At 45.1% G+C, this 16,874-nt stretch overlaps 1 protein-coding gene across 27 annotated transcripts in view; it reads right to left on the bottom strand.

Annotated features, from left to right (window-relative positions):
- Nucleotides 1–5,049: 5,049 nt before the first annotated feature.
- The window catches only part of mybpc2a (myosin binding protein Ca), a 57,524-nt gene continuing 45,699 nt past the window's right edge, over nt 5,050–16,874 (bottom strand). For 26 of the 27 annotated variants that reach the window (XM_036938685.1, XM_036938689.1, XM_036938688.1 and 23 more), the window contains 12 exons: nt 16,674–16,833; nt 16,293–16,397; nt 15,914–16,102; nt 15,661–15,795; nt 15,354–15,521; nt 15,084–15,172; nt 14,614–14,809; nt 12,194–12,333; nt 11,809–11,968; nt 8,840–8,976; nt 6,273–6,459; nt 5,050–5,473 (listed from right to left, as the gene is read on the bottom strand). In XM_036938685.1, coding sequence (XP_036794580.1) covers nt 5,433–5,473; nt 6,273–6,459; nt 8,840–8,976; nt 11,809–11,968; nt 12,194–12,333; nt 14,614–14,809; nt 15,084–15,172; nt 15,354–15,521; nt 15,661–15,795; nt 15,914–16,102; nt 16,293–16,397; nt 16,674–16,833 — 1,707 coding nt within the window. In that variant the 3' untranslated portion in view covers nt 5,050–5,432. Of the gene's footprint in view, nt 5,474–6,272; nt 6,460–8,839; nt 8,977–11,808; nt 11,969–12,193; nt 12,334–14,613; nt 14,810–15,083; nt 15,173–15,353; nt 15,522–15,660; nt 15,796–15,913; nt 16,103–16,292; nt 16,398–16,673; nt 16,834–16,874 lie in introns of those variants that run through there. The other variant, XM_036938712.1, reaches the window with a different exon arrangement.

Genomic DNA, 16,874 nt, shown 5'->3' with positions numbered 1-16,874 from the left:
GTGTGTTATTTCATAGTGTTGATGTCTTCACTATTATTCTACAATGTAGGTGTGTCCAAACTTTTGACTGGTACTGTATGTGCACGCGTGTGTGTGTATTTTAGCAACTGAACATGGATTGTGTTAGAGTATCTATGCTGTAATTGGTAAGAGAGAGTGGACTATGTATAAGTGGATGAGCTGTACTGTATGATGTTCCTGTGTTTCCTCCTCTGTGTCTCATTTGGTTCTTATACTGTAATTACACGGTGGAGACTCGCTCCCTCCCCTGCTTCTTCTCTCCCTCCCCTCTCCCTCTCTCTCGCTTTCTCTTTCTCTCTCCCCTTCCAACTCTGTGATTGCATGTATAATTAGTGGCATAATTATAGTTCTCTCCATCTCACTGTTTCAGGAGCTCTGTCTCTTCTGAACACCTCTCTGTTTCACCCCCCTCCCATCTCGCTCTCTCTCTCTCCCTTGGTTAGTCTGTCTGTCACTCTCTCTGTAGATGTCTCTCTGTCTCTAGCTGTGTGAGAAGGAGCTGTGCTAATATTGGGATGATGATAGAGATTCTGGTCTACTCCTGGGCTGCAGTGGCCTGGTTTCATCATTAATTATTCATTACTAATTCAGGAATCTCAAACTTTAAAAGCCTTGAGGTGTGTCACTGTGAGAAGCAAAACAAAATGCATTATTTCTCTTCAAAGCCACTTTTTCCCCCGAACTCACAAAAAAACACAATGTGTGTGTGTGAGAGAAAGAGAGAGGGGGGATGGGGGTGTAGGTTCCCCATGTATTAAAATTATTTAATTTTTTAAATATTGAAAATATGTGAAAGTTGCAAATGTTGTCCCAGCAGGTACAATTAGTTTGATTGCTTAGCAACAGAGAGTGACATCAGAGAGTGTGAAAGGGTGAGAAAGCTCAGATGGAGCATTGGTTCCATGTTACATCTCCTTTGTTTGTAGTGTTCACAAGTAGTTGTTTCCCTAAACTTTTCAGATCACATTATCATAGCTGCTCTGTGCTTTAAATCGGAAACACTTAAAACGCTGATTTCATAAATAGAAACATTTAAAAAACACTTCGATGGAGCATACAGTGGAGCTAGTTCTAAAGTTAAATGTTTTTTGCTCTACTGTAAACCAAGCTACTACAAAACAACCATGTCCTACTTAACAAAGCCACAGGGTTTCCCTCTGCCTTTACAAGTTCAACTAATGACGTGTGCAAACTTCATTATTTTCACTTTTGACCAACATGAAACCAATGGCAAAACATTTGAGTTCTTTCACTTTCAATATGGACCCTTATGTCGGCCACACCTAAGTACAGCGGTCTATATAAAGTGTAGGCCGTCAATAATGTACTGTATCTTCTTTAGAAAAAATACATTGCTATAAGGAGTCTATGAAAGCTTGGCCTGATGCTATGGTTGATAAAGTAGTTAATGACCTGTCAATCTAAGGATCCTGTATGGGCTGGTCAGTGTTAGGGTCCCTCAGTGGTTGAGCCACTATACTCTCACTCCCTCTAGAGGTAACACATAGGCCTACAGGCTACAGTCAGTCAGTCAGTCCAATGGCCAACTAAGCCCTGAAGTCGCAGCGAAAGCATATTAAACATAAAGAGGCCCAGAGACATGACTCTGGATAGTCCTAGTCCTCACAACTCAGCCCACTTGATAAAATTCTCTCAGCGCTATCTCCACTTTAATCTTTTGTAAATCTTGCGTTGTCAGACCGATGAATAGCGGGCTCCACCAGGGGCCTGGTTGGTTGGGGCTGCAGCGCACCGTACAAGGCTTTAATTTAGTGTGCAAGGCGCGCGCGGCGGTCTTTCCCAACGGAGACGGTGCTGTGTTTGTTTTGCGGGTGTTTAAATTAGCGGTAATTCGTTTGCTCAGTAATGACGTGGGAGAGCTAATTAGGGCAGTGTTGATGGGTGCTTTAATTAGTCTCAAGTGTGTTATGCTAATGAGACCCTAATTCGTGTGTGTATGAGTGAGTGTGTATATGTGTGAGTATGAGTTTGGTTGTAAGTAAGTAGTAATTCTTAAGATATATGATGCTGGACACGAATGGTTGAGTAGTGATCTACTTCACTCAGCCTGTGTATCCAGCTAAGTGCTAAGAGGCTTTGGTCTGAGAGCCTCTTCCCTCCACTCCCCATACCTATTACCTACCGCACTTCCCACTCCCCATACCTATTACCTACCGCACTCCCCACACCTATTACCTACCGCACTCCCCACACCTATTACCTACCGCACTCCCCACTCCCCATACCTATTACCTACCGCACTCCCCATACCTATTATCTACCCTACCCCCCAATTCACATACCTACCCTCCACTCCCCATACCTATTACCTACCCTACCCACCACTCCCCATACCTATTACCTATCCTACCCCCCACTCCCCATACCTATTACCTACCTAACCTATCCTCCACTCACAATACCTATTACCAACTCTACCCTCCACTCACCATACCAATTACCTACCCTACTATCCCAATACATATGACCTACCCTCCACTCCCCATACCTATTACCTACCCCCCACTCCCCAAACCTATCCTACCATACCCTCCACTCCCAATACCTATTACCTACCCTCCACTCTCCATACCTATCACTTACCCTCCACTCCCCACACCTATTACCTACTCTACCCTCCACTCCCCATATCAATTACCTACCCTCCACTCCCCATACCAATTACCTACCCCCCACTCCCCATATCAATTACCTACCCTCCACTCCCCATACCAATTACCTACCCTCCACTCCCCATATCAATTACCTACCCTCCACTCCCCATACCAATTACCTACCCCCCACTCCCCAAACCTATCCTACCATACCCTCCACTCCCAATACCTATTACCTACCCTCCACTCTCCATACCTAACCCTAACCCTCCACTCCCCATACCAATTACCTACCCTCCACTCCCCATACCAATTACCTACCCTCCACTCCCCATATCAATTACCTACCCTCCACTCCCCATACCAATTACCTACCCCCCACTCCCCAAACCTATCCTACCATACCCTCCACTCCCAATACCTATTACCTACCCTCCACTCTCCATACCTAACCCTAACCCTCCACTCCCCATACCAATTACTTACCCTCCACTCCCCATACCATTTACCTACTCTACCCTCCACTCCCCATACCTATTACCTACCCTCCACTCCCCATACCCTACCCTCCACTCCCCATACCTACCCTCCACATATCCAATACCTACCCTCCACATATCCAATACCTACCCTCCACATACAATTACCTACCCTACCCTCCACTCCCACACCTATTACCTACCCTACCCCACACCTATTACCCACACCTCCACTCCACTCCCCATATCTATTACCTAACCTCCACTCCCCATACACATTACCTACCCACACCTCCACTCCACTCCACTCCCCATACCTATTACCCCCCCCCCCCATAACCTACCCTACCCGCCACTCCCACACCTATTACCTACCCTCCACTCCCACTCCCCATACCTACCCTCCACTCCCACTCCCCATACCTATTACCTACCCTACCCTCCACTCCACATACCTACCCTCCACTCCACTCCCCATTCTCATGACCTACCCTCTACTCCCCATACCCACCCTACCCTCCACTCCCCATACCTATCCTACCCTCCACTCCCCATACCTATTACCTACCCTTCACTCACACTACCCATACCTATTACCTACCCCCACACCTATTACCTACCCTCCACTCCACTCCCCATTCCCTCCACTCCCCATACCCATTACCTACCCACACCTCCACTCCACTCCCCATATCTATTACCTAACCTCCACTCCCCATACACATTACCTACCCACACCTCCACTCCACTCCACTCCCCATACCTATTACCTCCCCTCCCCATAACCTACCCTACCCGCCACTCCCACACCTATTACCTACCCTCCACTCCCACTCTCCATACCTACCCTCCACTCCCACTTCCCATACCTATTACTTACCCTACCCTCCGCTCCACTCCCCATACCTACCCTCCACTCCACTCCCCATACCTACCCTCCACTCCCACTCCCCATACCTATTACTTACCCTACCCTCCACTCCACATACTCATGACCTACCCTCTACTCCCCATACCCACCCTACCCTCCACTCCCCATACCTATCCTACCCTCCACTCCCCATACCTATAACCTACCCTACCCCCCACACCTATTACCTACCCTCCACTCCCACTCCCCATACCCATTACCTACCCTCCACTCCCCATACCTATTACCTACCCTCCACTCCCCATACCTATTACCTAACCTCCACTCCCACTCCCCATACCCATTACCTACCCTCCACTCCCCATACCTATTACCTACCTTCCACTCCCCATACCTATTACCTACCCTCCACTCCCACTCCCCATACCCATTACCTACCCTCCACTCCCCATACCTATTACCTACACTCCACTCCCCATACCTATTACCTACCCTCCACTCTCCATACCCATTACCTACCCTCCACTCCCCATACCCATTACCTACCCTCCACTCCCCATACCCATTACCTACCCTCCACTCCCCATACCCATTACCTACTCTCCACTCCCACTCCCCATACCCATTACCTACCCTACCCTCCACTCCCCATACCCATTACCTACACTCCACTCCCCATACCCATTACCTACCCTCCACTCCCCATACCCATTACCTACCCTCCACTCCACATACCTATTACCTACCCTCCACTCCCCATACACATTACCTACTCTCCACTCCCACTCCCCATACCCATTACCTACCCTACCCTCCACTCCCCATACCCATTACCTACACTCCACTCCCCATACCCATTACCTACCCTCCACTCCCCATACCCATTACCTACCCTCCACTCCCCATACCTAATGCAACCAATATGATGGAAGGTAGGTGCACACACACACACACACACACACACACACACACACACCAATGCTTTCACTAGCAGAATTACAATCATAAATTCCACCAGCCGTGATAAACCCGCCCGGGACCTCACACACAACACTGACAATGCTTTGGTAAATGACTGTTTTATGTGTGTTGCACTGACAGGTTCATGTCACAGATAAGAAGAATCCATCTCTGAGCTGTAATATTCAGCCATTATTAAGGTACTCTATTACTACTCTCAATTAGCTTGTCTCAATGTAGTGATCTGTTATTATCATAATTCATTCAGTTATTACCGATATGGTATTTGACATGCCACTGGTGAGGATGTGAGAACGAGAGAGATAGAGAGAGGAAGAAAGAGAGAGAGAGGGAGATAGAGCATATTTAGAAAACATCACCAGTTTTTTATTCTAATCATATTTATTCACGTCTATCCTGTTATACATAATCCATTATGATTCATGCAGAACTGTATCCTCTGGTGTTTCTATCGGTCACTGTCGCTCATTTCTTCTCCTCGTCTCCTTCTTTCTTCTCCTTTAAGACTGGGGAGGGCAGAGAGAGAAACTCACCATGAAAGAGAGGCTAGAGGGGGAATTTATCCTACTTTAATCTCCCTCCTATATATATATATATATATATATATATATATATATATATATATATATATATATATAAAAGCAACAAAGTGTTGGTCCCATTTCTGTTATTACTCTTAAATGTTGTGCACAAATTTGTTTACATCCCTGTTAGTGAGCATTTCTGTTATTACTCTTAAATGTTGTGCACAAATTTGTTTACATCCCTGTTAGTGAGAATTTCTGTAACAGGCCCTTTTGTGGGGAAAAACCTAGCTCCCAAGTGGGTGGGCCTATGCCCTTCCAGTCCCACCCATGGCTGTACCCCTGCCCAATCATGTGAAATCCATAGATTAGGGCCTTATGAATTTATATAAATTGACTGATTTCCTTCTATGAAGTGTAACTTTGTAAATTGTTGTGTTTATATTTTTGTTCAGTATAATATGATGATTTGTATTCTGTACAACTGCCTGAATCATACACTCACAATCTCTACATTTAATCTTGTTAGGGAAAATTACACACTATCAGAGTGTTCCCAACAAGCGATAATCATAAGTCATAGATTGTGAATCCATGACCAGCTTTGTAATAATGGGTTTACCGGATGATAACTGATGATTAGTTAGACAACTATTGACTGCCAATAAAAGTCTGTCTCATGCTGAGTATGATAGGAGTTGAAGTGTGTGTGTGTGTGTGTTTGTGCATGTCTATGTGTGAATGCGTGACAGTGTGTGTGTGTGTGTGTGTGAGCCAGTACCTCGGACTTCCAGCCTGCACTCCACCTCGTCCTCCCCCAGGTCGTTGATGGCCTTACAGGAGTACTTGCCCCCGTCAAACTGGCCAGGCTTCCTGATGTTCAGGGTCAACACCCCCTGGTTGTTCTGCATCAAGAATTTTGGATCCTCCCCAATGATCATCTTGTTCTTCATCCACACTATCTTAGCCTGAGGAGAGGATGGGAGAGGGGGGGTTAAGAGAGGAGGGAGGGACTTTAATTTTAATTGGGGAAACATTTGGCCTTGAAATATACATCACCAACTCACTAGGCAATTTTCCAATGACCCCGGTTTATTCGACAAAAGCAATATCAAAGTAACATGTGTAATGGAAAGGCAGATATAGGAGACATTTTCTGAAGAACGATAACAGGTTTATCGATTCAACAAGGGTGGATTTTAGTCATTTTTCTTTACTTGTGAAAAAAAGATGGAAATTATGTTTTTCAGAATAAATTATGATTGCCTAATCATTTAAGGTACCCGGGGCACGTGATGTCACCGAGTAACTATAAAGCTCCACTCCACATTTAATTCTATGCTTACAATATACATTTTTCCAACTACACTGAACAAAAATATAAACACAACATGTACAGTGTTGGTCCCATATTTCATGATCTGAAATAAAAGATCCCATACGTTCCATACGCACAAAAAGGTTATTCCGCTCCAATTTTGTGCACAGATTTGTTTACATCCCTGTTAGTGAGCATTTCTGCCAAGATAATCCATCCACCTGACAGGTGGCATATCAAGAAGCTGATTAAACAGAAAGATCATTACACAGGTGTACCTTTTGCTGGGGACAATAAAAGGCCACCCTAAAATGTGAAGTTTTGTCACAACACAATGGCCACAGATGTCTCAAGTTTTGAGGGAGTGTGCAATTGGCATGCTGACTGCAGGAGTGTCCACCAGAGCTGTTGCCAGAGAATTTAATGTTCATTTCTCTACCAAAGTCGTTTTAGACTAGCCCAGGACCTCCATATCTGGCTTCTTCACCTGTGGGTGTCACGCCTGCTCCCGCTCCACCTCCCTGGCCCTCGAGGGCGCCAGGCTACCCGTCATCCTACACACCTGTTACCAACATGCTGCGCTCATTGGACTCTTTGTAATCACTTTGTTGATTACCTCCTGTATATCTGTCTGTTCCTTGGTTGTATTCCCTTTGTCCGCATTATTCCGTATTGTGTTTGTCATATGTCCTTGTTTACCCGTGGGCTGATGCTGTTCCTGTCGTGTTCTATATCTGTTCCTGAATAAATGTTTGACTCCCAGTACCTGCTTCTCATCTCCGGCATCAGGTCCTTGCAGTGGGATTGTCTGAAACCAGCCACCCGGGCAGCTGATGAAACTGTGGGTTTGCACAATCAAATTTCTCCACAAACTGTCAGAAACCGTCTCAGGGAAGCTCATCTGCGTGCTCGTCGTCTTCACCAGGGTCTTGACTTGACTGCAGTTCGGCATCGTAACCGACATCAGTGGGCAAATGCTCACCTTCGATGGCCACTGGCACGCTGGAGAAGTGTGCTCTTCACGGATTATTCCCGGTTTCAGCATGATAATGCACAGCCCCATGTCGCAAGGAACTGTACACAATTCCTGGAAGTTATTCCATTGCCTGCATACTCACCAGACATGTCACACATTGAGCATATTTGGGATGCTCTGGATCGACGTGTACAACAGTGTGTTCCAGTTCCCGACAATAACCAGCAACTTCACACAGCCATTGAAGAGGATTGGGACAACATTCCACAAGCCACAATCAACAGCCGGATCAACTCTATGTGAAGGAGATGTGTTGCGCTGCATGAGTCAAATGGTGGTCACACCAGATAGTGACTGGTTTTCTGATCCACGCCCCTATTTTTTTTTAAAAGGTATATGTGACCAACAGATGCATATCTGTATTCCTAGTCATGTGAAATCCATAGATTAGGGCCTAATGAATTCATTTCAACTTGACTGATTTCCTTGTATGAACTGTAACTCAGTAAAATCTTAAATTGTTGCATGTTGAGTTTATATTTTTGTTCAGTGTACAAAAATAAAGTTTCTTTGCAGTACATGGATTGTCCTGATTTTCAGGAATGCCTGCATTGCAGTGCTAGAGGCGTCACTACAGACCCTGGTTCAATTCCAGGCTGTATCACAACCGGCTGTGTATCACAACCGGCCTGAGACATGAAACAGATAGGTGGGAGGGGATACAGGTTGGTGCCAATTTATTCATGTAAAATGTGACTAAATGGTAATGGAAACACTTCAACCACTACATTTGTATTTTAGGTGTGACATCATTACGTCCAGCTGTTTTTATCGACACAAGATCGTTACATGGACACGCACCCTAGCAGGCAATTGTCGCATCTATTTTCTATGCCAACTTTCTAAATGTTGAAAAGTCACCGGACAAGTTAATGGAACCATAGCTTGTGACACACAAACGCACCTTCAAACAGCTTCTTGTTTTCGCTCTCTCAACACACACTCAAACACTTAATTACAGTACTGCCCCCCCCCCACACACACACACCCTCACCTTAGGGTAGGCCCGGACAGCACAGCTGATGGCAGTACTGTAGCCTGCAACAACAACCCTGTCCACTAGGGGAGCTGTAAACTTGGGGGAGCTGCTCATGTCCTTCTCTTTGAAGGCTGGTTTGTTGTACTCCAGATCTGAGGGAGGGATATAGATGGGGACTGTGATAGCTGTGTTTATTAGGCTATATAATAATAATATTAATAAATGCCATTTAGCAGGTGCTTCTATCCAAAGGGACTGACAGGCATGCGTGCATACATTTTACGTATGGCTGTCCCGGGAATCAAACCCACTATCCTGGCATCACAAGCGGCAACTGAGCTACAGAGGACCACATGTTGTCTATTATATCTACATACTACATTTGGTTTAGTATAGTATTGTGTAGTGTAGTGGTTCTCAAACTGGGGTTCGCAAGAAGGTTTTGTGGAAGGGGGGGGGGGGGGGAGGTCGCAAGTTTGAAACATAATTTTTTCACACATTTTAAATCAGCTACATAAAGTTTAGCAATCTGCTACGAACACATCTTTGCCAGAACAATAGGCTACCTGGCAATTTCATTGATTATTTTCACATTTTAGAAGGTTTGAGTGGCTAGTCCTGGCTATATTTCTAAAGATAGCTGTAACAGTCTTTTTTTACTTATGGGGTGAAGATGTAACATATTCTGGTGAATTTATTACAAGATTTGTGAGGAAGAAATAGACTACAGACAGACCATGGTTAGGCTGTTACGGTGACTGTATTACGCTGGCGGTCACGAGTCATGGCCGGCGGTCACGAGTCATGACCGCAGACAAATTCCATGTGACCGTTTAGTCACAGTAACTAGACTTCTCCAAGCTCTGATGCTGCTGATGGTCATTAGCAGCCTACCAAACTTGCTAACTGCCTGGTACTGAGCACTCTATTGTCCCTCTAATCACTCTGGCATCAATGCAAATGTAATCGAAAAAATCAAATCAAAACACTTCATGAGAGCCCATGAGAAAAGCCCATGTGTGAGAAAACAGAGTTTTCACGGCCTCTATTAAAAGGAGGAGGATCCCGTCAGCTTTCTATGGGCTAGGCCCACTATATTTATCTATCAACTTTTATAATATTAAGCATATTGCTTCTCTTTACAACAGGAGATTAGCTGACCTGGCTGGCATGAAAATGAACCACGTGAAAATCGTCCTCTATTCGCTATTTAAGTGCATAGATGACATGTATTTTTTCCCCCTGCCCGTTCCGACACGTGGATAATGGTATATTCTAAATCAAATACTAAATAATGTGTGTGAAATTTAGTTATGTAAAGACAAGAATAAATCAAGAATAGTCTGATGGGTGACAATATTAGCCTATCACTTGTGAATGATGTGTTATCACTTGTGAATGATGCCCAGCTTGTGTGCAGTAAGGAAAGAAACAGCGCATGCCTTTTTTTGCGACTTTTTCAAATCATAGTCGCACACCTCATGTAGCCTAGTTGTGATACAAACCATATCAAAAGTGGCCACATAACTTCTGAAAATGATGCATATTAAATCAGCTTTACAACGGGTTCAGAGCCTAACTGGCATACATACGCAGCATGTGAGTCAAGTTTGGGGGAAGACAATTTTCACCATAAAAATACACCTTATAAATATATAAATAAAAGCATTACATGCATAATCGCATTTGCGGTCACCTTTGAGAATGATATTGTGAATGATGTGTTATCACTTGTGAATGATGCGTTATCACTTGTGAATGATGCGTTATCACTTGTGAATGATGCGTTATCACTTGTGAATGATGCGTTATCACTTGTGAGTGATGCGTTATCACTTGTGAATGACGCGTTATCACTTGTGAATGATGCGTTATCACTTGTGAATGGTGCGTTATCACTTGTGAATGATGCGTTATCACTTGTGAATGATGCATTATCACTTGTGAGTGATGCGTTATCACTTGTGAGTGATGCGTTATCACTTGTGAATGACGCGTTATCACTTGTGAATGACGCGTTATCACTTGTGAATGACGCGTTATCACTTGTGAATGACGCGTTATCACTTGTGAATGACGCGTTATCACTTGTGAATGACGCGTTATCACTTGTGAATGATGCGTTATCACTTGTGAATGACGCGTTATCACTTGTGAATGACGCGTTATCACTTGTGAATGATGCGTTATCACTTGTGAATGATGCGTTATCACTTGTGAATGATGCGTTATCACTTGTGACTGATACGTTATCACTTGAGAATGACGCGTTATTCAAATTTGGGGAAGATCATTTTCACCATAAAAATGCATCTCTATAATAAAGCATTACATGCATAATCTCATTTGTGGTTACTTTTTAGAATGGTGTTTTCCCACTAATTGATTGCATTTGGAACATTCGCACTGTCGTGTGCGCATTGCTGCGCTTATAATATGAAGAAATAGCCTAATAGTTTATCAACATTTTAAGAGAAACGTTCTGATCTGTTGCATCAGCCTCAATGCCTTTAAAGGTTTTTGTTGATGCTAGTGGTTGTATTGATTTGGGATCTATCACATCCTACAACTGTCCCAGACTAAGTTTGGAATATTACTTTCTCACACAGAAGACCAAGTTGACCAATACAATAGGTCAACTTTTGTACTATGGGGGATAGTAGATTGACATACTGTAGGCTAGTGCTTACCCTAACCATGGTTTCCATCCTCCGATACATACAGGTAGACCATATGACCTGGCTTGCTCTGGACTCCAGAGAAGTGACATGATATCCCTAGTTGATATTGGCTGCTAATAGCTATGAATGACTTTAATCTCAAAATGCTGGTGTAAAACTCAGTTTATTTCTCGATCTTGCCTTTTGAAAGTGCATCACTGTTTATGGCTGTAATGACAGGCTACATTTGCACAGCGATGGTGTGTGCGTGTTTGCGTGAGTGTGCAGGGGGGTATAGTATGGTGTAGTATTGTAGTGTGTTACCTGTTTTGCCTATGATGGCAGTGTTCTTGCTGAAGGCCACCTCATCGCTCAAGCCACAGATGTTCTCACTGAACACACGGAAGGAGTACTCGTTCCCCATGACCAGGTCAGACGCTGTGCAGCTGGGCCGGCGGTTGTGCTCATACACTGTGAACCAACCCTGACCAGAGAGAAAAGGAGAGGGAGAGAGAGAGAGAAATATGTTTACAGAGAACTAGAGAGGTTGAAAAAAAAGGGGGATGATATGTGGATATATAGAGGCAGATGTTTGAGAACAGAGGACGAGGGTAGAGAGGGCAGAGAAGGAGAGGTGAGGTGGATACACAGTAAAGAAAGAGAGAGCTATTGAGAGAGATGAGGAAAGACAGAGGAGGGAATTGGAGACCTGGGTCTTCTTGTCAGCCTTCTGGATGGTGTAGCCGATGATATCAGTGTTGCCTGTGTCTTTGGGGGGCTTCCACTCCAGAGCAGCATTGAAGCCCCACACATCTGTCACCATCACATTTATAGGAGGACCTGGCTTGTCTGTGAGGGGGAGGGGGGAGAGTACATTGTGTGTCAGTGAGAAAGAGATCTCTTTTAACAGACAGCGAAAATGGAGCATGTGGAGTGTGTCTCATGTACGTCAGTACTCCAGTATGTTTGTCATTAATCCTGGTCTCTGCCGTGCTGCTGCTGCTGTGACTAAATGTGTGTGGGGGGTGATCTGAGGAGGCTGGGCCCTCTCATTAGCTCACATCCCAGCAGGGGAAAGGAGACAAAGGCCCCTAATCCCACCCTAATCCCAGTCTACACACCAATAATGCCAATGGAACCCCACTGCATAATCCAACCACCCAGCCATACAGCACCCTGACCCTCACACGGGTGCTAAAGGGAGCAGGAAGGAGGGAAAGAGGGGAGGGAGGGAGCCAAGCGGCAGTACGGTGGCAGTCAGGGCAGGAGGGAAGGATTAAGAAGAGAGGAGAGGAAGATTGGAATCAGCCTCTTTGATGATTCCCTCCGAGGATTAAATGAGGAATTATCATCACATTAAACTCTGGGGTGTCATCCTAGATTTAAGTCATTGCATCATGGTGGCTCCATATTTGACTGTAATAAGTAGTACAACATACTAGGTATAGTGACTGAAGGGTGAGTGGGGACATACAGTTACAGTGGCAAGGAAAAGGAGGTGAACCCTTTGGAATTACCTGGACTTCTGCTTAAACTGGTCATACAATTTGATCTGATCTTCATCTAAATCACAACAACACACAAACAGTCTGCTTAAATTAATAACACACAAACAATTATACGTTTTCATGTCTTTATTGACACACTGTGTAAACATTCACACCGTGTAAACATTCACAGTGCGGGGTGGGAAAAGTATGTGAACCCTTGGATTTAATAACTGGTTGACCCTCCTTTGGCAGCAATAACCTCCACCAAACGTTTTCTGTAGTTGCGGATCAGACCTGCACAACGGTCAGGAGGAATTTTGGACCATTCCTCTTTACAAAACTGTTTCAGTTCAGCAATATTCTTGGGATGCCTGGTGTGAACCGCTCTCGAGGTCATGCCACAGCATCTCAATTAGGTTGAGGTCAGGACTCTGACTGGGCCACTCCGGAAGGCGTATTTACTTCTGTGTTTTGGGTCGTTGTCCTGTGGCATCCCCCAACTTCTGTTGAGCTTCAATTGGCGGATGTCTTGATAAACTTGGGAATTCATTTTTCCGTCGATGATAGCAAGCTGTCCAGGCCCTGAGGCAGCAAAGCAGCTCCAAACCATGATGCTCCCTTCACCATACTTTACAGTTGGGATGAGGTTTTGATGTTAGTGTGCTGTGCCTTTTTTCTCCACACATAGTGTTGTGTGTTCCTTCCAAACAACTCAACTGTAGTTTCATCTGTCCACAGAATATTTTGCCAGTAGCACTGTGGAACATCCAGATGCTCTTTTGCGAACTTCAGACGTGCAGAAATGTTTTTTTTGGACAGCAGTTGCTTCTTCTGTGGTGTCCTCCCATGAACAGTGTTTTACATATCGTAGACTCGTCAACAGAGATGTTAGCATGTTCCAGAGATTTCTGTAAGTCTTTAGCTGACACTCTAGGATTCTTCTTAACCTCATTGAGCATTCTGCGCTGTGCTCTTGCAGTCATCTTTGCAGGACGGCCATTCCTAGGGAGAGTAGCAACAGTGATGAACTTTCTCCATTTATAGACAATTTGTCTTACTGTGAACATCAAGGCTTTTAGAGATACTTTTGTAACCCTTTCCAGCTTTATGCAAGTCACCAATTCTTAATCTTGGGTCTTCTGAGATCTCTTTTGTTCAAGGCATGGTTCACATCAGGCAATGCTTCTTGTGAATAGCAAACTCAAATTTTGTGAATGTTTTTTATAGGGCAGGCCAGCTCTTACCAACATCTCCAATCTCATCTCAAAGATTGTATTTCAGGTTAGCTGACTCCTGACTCCAATTAGCTTTTAGAGAAGTCATTAGCCTAGGGGTTCACATACCTTTTCCAACCTACACTGCGCATTTTTAAATGATGTACTCAATATAGACAAGAAAAATACAATACTTTGTGTGTTATTAGTTAAAGCAGACTGTGCTTGTCTATTGTTGTGACTTGGATGAAGATCAGATCTAATTGTATGACCAACTGATGCAGAAATCCAGATACATCCGAAGGGTTCACATCCTTTTTCTTGCCACTGTACATATGGCCTCCATCCCAAATTGAAACCCTATTGCCTATATAGTGCACTACTTTTGACCAGAGCCCCTAATGATGTTGATGCCAGTGACTGACCTACGATCTGGATGTGAATGTCAGCCTTGTCCTGCATGTTGTCTATCTGGACAGACAGGGTGTACGTCCCAGAGTGGTCCCTTTCTGCCGAGCGGATGAACAGGATGGTGTCAAAGTCACTGGTGCGGATGCCCACCGACTTATTCTCCAGGGGCTCACCATCTTTCAGCCAGTTGACCACGGGGCGAGGCTTCCCCTGGGGAAACAGAGGGGTGATATGGTCAGTGAATGAAAATGACATTTACTGAATTAAAGAGTGAGATGCTGCTACAGGAGAAGTGCAGGAGGAACACCCTAAAGTGAGAAAGGTGTAGACTGGCAAGAATATCCCATTTTCTGATTGGTTTGTTTTTGCATTACAGGACAATGATTGCTCTTCTTTTCACACACTGAGACCCAGATAACATGAAGTCAGCCCTGCCTCTAGCCTGGGGAAGATTACTACTGTGTGGTGTTAGGTGTTCTCAGACCTGGAAGGGGATGACCAGGTTGATCTTCTCGCCCACTTTCCTGATGAACTTGGTTCTTAGCTGGCGAGGCAGGCGGATCTTTGGGTTCTCTGAGACATGGAGGGAGACAGAGAGGAATGTCAACACAGAAGTAATGGAAGTGGCTGTGTATACCGTGTGTGTCAGAGGTCTAATGAGATGTGTGTGTGTGTGTGTGTGTGTGTGTGTGTGTGTGTGTGTGTGTGTGTGTGTGTGTGTGTGTGTGCGTCCATGCATGCGTGTGAGTCTGACCCATGATCTCTCTGATGATGACAGACTGTTTCATGGTGCAGGGGGGGCTGCGTCCAGCGATGTTCATAGCCACCACTCTGAACAAGAGCTTCTCTCCTGTTGGCAGCCCCTTCACACGGTACGTGTTCTTGTCCACTGGCTCCTTATTGGCTTCTACCCAGTTATCCTCTGAGGGATGGACCAATAGCAGAAGAGTATTCATTGTCATCCACTTGGAAATGAGATGTTTTATAGGAATTCTATGGGAGCGATTAGTGAATTAGAAGGAATAATAATGTTATTGAACAATCCCCAAATCCTCCTTCACCTCCTTCTTTGCACCACTCGATTATGTACCCGTCAACGCCCCCTGCTCCAACCCTCTCTGGAGGACGCCACTTCAGGGCACATGTGCTGTCTGTCACATCCTCCACCGTCAGACGAGTGGGCTCACTGGTAGGGGCTGAGAGAGAGAGAGAGAATAGTTAAGAGGAGAGGAAGACCGAGGTAAGTTGTATAAGTAGAGTATCAGGAAATTGAAAGGCTTCTCTCCACTGCTCTAGTAATAAGTGTCTACCCACCTATGGGCATGAAGGGCTTTGAGTTGCCGCTGGGCTGGGAGATCCCGATCCCGTTGACAGCAAACACTCTCATCTCATAAAAAACACCCTCAATCATCTTCTTAGCCTCGTACGTGGTTGACTCAAACACCTCAAAGTTCAGCTTGGTCCACCTGGAGGAACCCTGCTTCTTCCTCTCCATCAGGTAGCCTGCGAGTGACGTCATCACAGAGCGACATTACACCATCACAAAGCGACATCATCACAGTGTGACATCTTCACAGAGAGATCATCATTAGATCTTACCAATGTAATGAGAGAGGTTAACAGATGCCTGTTAACCCAGAGGAAAGAGAGTCTGATAGCTCAACAGATAGATGTAAAAATAGGAAAGGTGCACCTTTGATGGGCGCACCCCCGTCAAATTTGGGGGGATCCCATGTAATGGTGGCTGTGTCCTCGCCAACTCCCATACATCTGACGTTCTCTGGAGGGTTAGGCACATCTGGAGTGGACAGGGGGAACAGTCAGGACAGAGGTGTTCTTACCAGCTCAGAATGGGTTCTAACTTAATGTCACATCTATAATTGAATCTCTCTTAGTGAATTGTTTTTACATATCTGTTTACATATATATTGCATAAGAGGGGAGAACAAGACACAGAGAGAGAAAAGGGAGAGCAGGGAGATGTGGGGGAAAGAGGAGAGGAGTGTAGAGAGAGAGAGTAGAAGACTGGAAAGAGAGAGGAGAGAGAGAGAAGGAAACAGAGAGTACCACTGACCAACAATCTTGACATTGAGCTCAGCCCTGTCCTCTCCGGCTGGGTTGGTCACTATGATGGAGTACTGGCCTTCGTCTGGCCTCTCCGCCCCCTCAATGACAAAGCTGCTCAGAGTGGTCCTGGTTTCCACCCTCACTCTGCCCTCCGCCTCCGATATCACCTAGAGACAGGAACAGGGAGGGCACTTAGACAACTGGACTG

The sequence above is a fragment of the Oncorhynchus mykiss genome, chromosome 12 (genome assembly GCF_013265735.2).
Source record: "Oncorhynchus mykiss isolate Arlee chromosome 12, USDA_OmykA_1.1, whole genome shotgun sequence".
In the NCBI taxonomy this organism is placed as follows: Eukaryota; Metazoa; Chordata; class Actinopteri; order Salmoniformes; family Salmonidae; genus Oncorhynchus; species Oncorhynchus mykiss.
The sequence above is the reverse complement of the archived record's forward strand: the minus strand, read 5'-3'. Positions and strand labels throughout refer to the sequence as shown.